Source organism: Austrofundulus limnaeus, unplaced genomic scaffold (genome assembly GCF_001266775.1).
Source record: "Austrofundulus limnaeus strain Quisiro unplaced genomic scaffold, Austrofundulus_limnaeus-1.0 Scaffold241, whole genome shotgun sequence".
Lineage (NCBI taxonomy): Eukaryota > Metazoa > Chordata > Actinopteri > Cyprinodontiformes > Rivulidae > Austrofundulus > Austrofundulus limnaeus.
The window spans coordinates 75192-81258 of NW_013952643.1; the positions used below are offsets into that span (position 1 = coordinate 75192).

A 6067-nucleotide genomic window follows, 5' to 3' on the forward strand; every position below is an offset into this window, starting at 1 on the left:
TGTGTGTGTGTGTTTATCATGTTTGCAAAATATTTCATCATCAACTGAATGATTTTGACTCAAACTCTTTTACAGTATTCACCAGTAGGGAGCTAAATTGGGGTCTAAAATTTAAAAAAAACATCATCGATAGTAGATATTTATGTGATTGATTACGAAAAATAACGTTCTTTACTGACATAAGCTGCTTATATCAGCACACAACACTAATCTYGGTGGAAAATGTTCACATAAACATTGAATATTGATGATGTTTTGAAGACATTTCCAGTTCCCATGGTTCCTGAAAGCAATAACTTATTTATTGTCAGTCATCATTCTAAACCCTCTGTCTTCTAGGCCCTGCCCCCACACCAAAACAGGGCTAGTTGTTTGAAACAAAAAAAAATGAATAGAATCTAACAAGTAGTTTTGAACTTTTTTTACAATTTCAAAAATAGTGCTTTTTAACTAACTTCAYAGTCCCAGTTCAGCTCTGTACATTAGGGCTACTCAATAACCAGCMTGCAAGTGACTTCTTGGGACCCCGAGGCCTTCTCAGGCCAAAGAGGATATATAATCCCTCTAGCGAGTCCTGAGTCTTCCCAGGGACCTCCTACCAGTGGGACGTGCCCGGAACACTTYTCAAAGAAGGCATCCAGGAGGTATCCTAATCAGATACCCAAACCACCTCAACTGACTCCTTTCGATGTGGAGGAGCAACGGCTSTACTCTGAGCTCCCCCGGATGAYGAAGCTCCTCACCCTATCTCTAAGGCTGAGTCCGGCCACCCTACGAAGCAAGCTCATTTCAGCCGCTTGTATCCAGGATCTCRTTCTTTTGGTCATGATCCATGCCTCATGACCATAGGTGAGCATYGGAASAAAGACAGACCAGTAAATAAGAGCTTTGCCTTTCAACTCAGCTCTTTCTTCACCACAAGTGACCAAAGCAATTCTCTTAACGATATCCTCAGTCCGGGTCAGCAGTTCCCCACCCAAACCAAGTACAGCCTGGGACAGGGAATGCTTTCTTCTTCTGAGTCGCCGAATGGTTTCCCAGAACCTCCTTGAGGCCAATCGAAAGTACTTCTCCATGGCCTCCCCAAATATTTCCCATGCCTGAGTTTTTGCATCTGCAACTATTGAAGCTGCAACCCTTTGTGCCACCCTGTACCTGTCAGCTGYTTTAGGAGTCCTCCAAGAAAGCCATGTCTAGAAGGCCTTCTTCTTCAGCCTGATGGCCTCCACCACCACTGGTTTCCACTAGCAGGTCCTTTGGCTGCTGCAGCGACAGGCACCAATGACCTTCAGGCCACAGCTCCTGGAAGCCGTATTTGCAATAGAGGCCCTGAATATGGCCCATTCGGATTACATGTCCCCGACCTCCCCCGGGACATGTGAAAATCTCTCCCAGAGGTGAGAGGTGAAGATCGCACGGATAGGGGGCTCCGCCAAATGTTCCCAGTTCACCATCACTCTACGTTTGGGTTTACCAGGTCTGTCTGGCAGCCTCCCCTGCCACCGGATCCAGCTCACCACCAGGTGGTGATCAGTTGACAGCTCTGCCTTCCTCTTCACCCGAGTGTCTAAAACATAGGGCCGCAGGTCTGATGACACGATTACAAATCCGATCATCGACCTTTGGCCTATGGTGGCCTGGTGCCAAGTACACTTATGTACCCCCCATGCTCAAACATGGTGTTTGTTATGGACAACCCGTGCTTCGCACAGAAGACCAATAACAGAACACCGTTCAGGTTCAGATCAGGGAGGCCGTTCCTCCCCTTCCAGATAACTCCATCATTGCCCACATGGGCATTGAAGTCACCCAGCAGAACAAAGGAGTCTCCAGATGGCACCCCTTCCAGAACACCATCCAAAAACTCCAAAAAGGCCAGGTAATCTGATGTTTGGTGCATAAGCACAAACAAAAGTCAGAAACTTCCCTCCTGCAGCACAAAGCTGCTGCAGAGAGGCAACCCTCTCATCCACTAGAGTGAACTCCAACCCTGAGGCACACAGTCGGGGTTTGTGAGTATCCCCCACACCCGCCYGTCGCCTCTCACCCTGGGCAACTCCAGAGTAGGAGAGAGTCCAGCTTATCTCCAGAATTTTGGGTTCCAGAGCCCAAGATGTGTGAGTAGAAGTGTGCCTAACTGGCAACGCTCAACCTCACCCACAAGCTCCTTATCCGCAAGTGAGATTACATTCCATGTCCAYAGAGTCAGTCATTGCCACCAGGAATCAACACGGCCAGGGACCCTCCTTCRCCTCCTGCCCGKCATGCATCACACCTGACCTTGATGGTCCTCCCTGCGGGTGGTGGGCCTACGTGGAGGKGGCCTCCTGTAGTCCTTTCGGGTTTCACGAGGCCAAGCCCCAGGAGCCAAGCCTCGACCACCAGGCACTCGCCAGTGAGCTCCACCCAATTCTTTCATTTYGTCAGCAAAATATTTAATCTAAAACGTTTCACTGGACTGGTTTTGATGACACCCAGAAAAGAATTGGTAGAAGTACGTCTACAACTAAATAACTTTTAGTGCCAATGCAATTCATGGCTAAGTTTAACTCTAATCTGGTGCTTCTAGATTTATTTTTCTTGTTTGTTTGCAGGTGTGATCAGGTGAGCGGCCAGTGCATCTGCAAAGATCACATGTTTGGACGTCGCTGTGACCAAGTTGAGTCTGGATTCTACTTTGTTGCTCTGGATCACTACACCTACGAAGCAGAAGATGCCAAGTTTGGACCTGTGAGTGTCTGTTTGACCTTCCAGAAACTAGAAGGTGTTTGCATTGTCTTTTATTTTGYCAGCCTGGAAAGATAATCAAAGAAGACCAAGTTAAAATCAGCCCAACAGAGGCTTAGGATTGAAAAGAAACCCAGACATCAAACAGTATTTTTACTTGTGTATTTGTACCATAACTTTTTAATCATATATTTCTCTCACAGGACTTGGGGTTAGCTGTTCATTGTTAGGATTTCTTCCTGAATGAAACAGTTTTTAGCCAGGGTCTCATCAGGTTTTTGTTATGGTGTCTCTGTAGGGTGTGACAGTGGTCCCGAGGCCCCACCCGTATGATCACATTCCCACCTGGACAGGCAGGGGTCTGGCCAATGTTCCAGAGGGGGCYTTCTTGGAGTTCTCTGTTGACAACATTCCTCATTCCATGGAGTACGACATTGTCATCCGCTATGAGCCTCAGGTACMCACAGCATAAATGGTGACAATGACATTTCAAAAGTCACAAATTTGAATATGCYGCATTTACTTCGAAAYAAACTATTTTGAAAGCAAAACTTTCTGCTTTTACTCTGGGTGACTGATTTATTACTCYGCTGTACTTAATTTCTATAATACATCTACTGTTTTGTGGATTGGTCCATTGTTGATGACTCTAATTATTAGTGGGGGTGTATGTATATATTTGATTCTGTGTGGATCAGAGAAAATCCACAATTAAATTATTATTACACACACAATTTTTGTGTTTAAAATAGTTGAAATTGTATGTTTTATAATAATGTWATCCTAGAACTGAAGGAACTGTTCACATAAATTATAAAAAGTCCAAAAGAAGGACGAAGGTTCTGCTCAGATCTGATCCTATTAAACTAGAGCAGCAACTACAGAAGTTTGCATTTATTTATTTTTAATCCTGAAACATCAGATTGTTTGTTCTGGATGAAGACTGTATTTTTCCAAGCTCCTTTAGATAAGATGAAGCCAGAGCTTTAAAAGCTTCAAAAGCCATCAATCAAATCTCAAACTCAGTTCTGGAACAGACGTAGCCTGGCCCTCGCCTTCCTACGCAGCTCCGATCAATTCTAGTTTCCCTTCACTGCTCCATCTGGGACTTCTCCCATTGAAATGGATTTCCGCTGGCAGATTTTTAGCTGGGCCAATCAGAGAAGAGAACGTCAATTTTCTGTGCAGTGTCTCTTGTAGTTTATTTAACTGGGCCAATCAGCAAACAGAAGGAGGAGTTTTGAATGACGTCGATGTTCTGCGCAGTGTCTGCTAGTTAGTTTATCATACGGCAGTGGAGGAAATGAATGAAGCCAGTCTGTGTTGATAAGGCTTCCAAATTAAATTAMATTTGTCTGACAAAGCAGCAGCTCTCATTTACCGTCGTCTTGTTCAGCTCGGTATATTTCTCCTCTCAGTAGGGTTGTTTACAGCACACGCGATTTCCGGTTAGCTTCTTAGCTTAGCCTCCTTCACAACGACAACACATACATGCTTCAGCAGTGGCCACGCCTCCTGCAAGAAACGATTCTCTATGCATCAAGTCCAGGCCCTWGTAYGAAGCAAAGTGAAGGASAGGGTCTGGTTTTAACCAGGCTAGAACAGACAGGAAGTCAGTAAAAGTCTAATCTGGGGTTCCACAACTCTACCAGCAGCTGTTTTCCATCTGTTTTGAAGGTTCAGGTTTTTTCTGAACCTTCAAACCAACTTTCTGCTTATATTAACTTTACATAACTGAGGTGCAACATTCTTTAGCTTCACATCAAACTCTGTGACTGATTTTACCTTTAGTCCACAGAGTTCTGTTTGTTTTTATTAGTTAGAAAAATCATCAGTAAGATRTCAGTACAAAATGTTTTAATGTGTGAAATAAAAGAAAAGAGAGGGTGAAGAGAGGGAAGACGAGAGGAACACCAGCGTCCTGCTCGTTGTTATTATCAGAGCCAGAGTCTGAATTGTCTGATGTGTTTGTTGCTTTGGTTCTGCAGCTGCCTGACCAATGGGAGGAGGTTTTGATGACTGTGATGAGGCCTGGACCAATCAGAGCTGACAGTCGCTGCATCAACACTGTACCTGACGATGACAACCAAATGATCTCACTTCACCCCAGCTCCCGGTCAGCAGACTGAGCATTTTTTACTAGAAGACCATGATGTAGCATCAGTGTGACTGGTTCTGGTGTTTGTAGGGTCTGTTGGATGTTTTATGTACAGTTTGTAACCAATCAGAAACAGGTTTGTTTAACAGTGTTTGGTGTCAGAACACGAAAGATCCCAATTTAAGCTCTTAATAAAACAAGAGGTAGATGACTTCATAGGTCAAATCTCCTAATTGTTGTAGTTAAGGAAGCAACTTAGCAAGAGATAAAATGTGCTGCTYGTGTCTGGAAGACTTTCAGTGTTTACGTAAGTGAATATGAAATTTACAGCAGTTGCTAACTTTGTGCCCACAGGTATGTGGTTCTTCCGAGGCCCGTTTGTTTGGAAGCTGGACTGAACTACACCATCCGTCTGAGTTTGCCACTGTACTCAGCTCTCAGTGATGTTCACTCCCCGTACACGCTCATTGACTCGGTGAGGAACWTTCAGAGTGACTGGGACACTCATTAACAATCAGAGGGAAGGAATATATCTGAAGTAATTGCCAGAGAATAAAAAAACAGTAACAGTCAGAACTCAAGATCTACCGTTTCCTGAAGGAATACTTATCACCCACTACCTTTTCAGTCAGTTTGTTGACTGCGTAGGGCAGGGCTATTCAACTGGCGGCGGAGTGACTAAAGTTYGCCCCGCCAATTGGTTCAGTCATCTCTTAAACCCAAAACCCTGGTTTTCTACTTTAATTACTCTAAGGTCTTTTAGTTAAACATAGACATGTTTGGTATCTACAGAAATGTAGCCAATAATCTTGGCTACAAGCTGGTAAAACATCTCTATGAACACTTAAGACAGTTAAAAATACCAGCAGTTGAATATAAAATTATGAAAGTAAAAATAAAATTGGTTTAAAAATTTGGCAAGTCAGATGTCAAAATAATTTTTGTGTCAAACAGGAGGCATAATGTGTAATGTTTGATACTGTTTAATTATCACTACTTTTATAGGGTTCTTTATGTTGTATTCATGATTAAATACAGCAAAATTAACTATTTCAAAGGTAACAGATGTTTGTAATACTTGGTTTATTTACATAATGACTTTAATGGCTGGATGTTCGGCCCCTGAGATGTTGGCTACAGTAACTGTGGCCCTCGGAGCAGTTTAGTTGAATAGCCCTGGCGTAGTGCAAAAGAAAGTGGCTGTAAATTTGGACAGTCTAGCCATCAGCTTTATTCCTGCCC

At 43.7% G+C, this 6067-nt stretch overlaps 1 protein-coding gene across 1 annotated transcript in view; it reads left to right on the forward strand.

Moving 5' to 3' along the window:
* The window catches only part of lamb1a (laminin, beta 1a), a gene marked incomplete at its 5' end in the record, with an annotated part of 61746 nt that overhangs the window by 19681 nt on the left and 35998 nt on the right, over positions 1-6067 (forward strand). Inside the window, 4 exon segments of the mRNA XM_014020141.1 lie at positions 2595-2730; positions 3026-3184; positions 4716-4843; positions 5180-5300. Coding sequence (XP_013875595.1) covers positions 2595-2730; positions 3026-3184; positions 4716-4843; positions 5180-5300 — 544 coding nt within the window.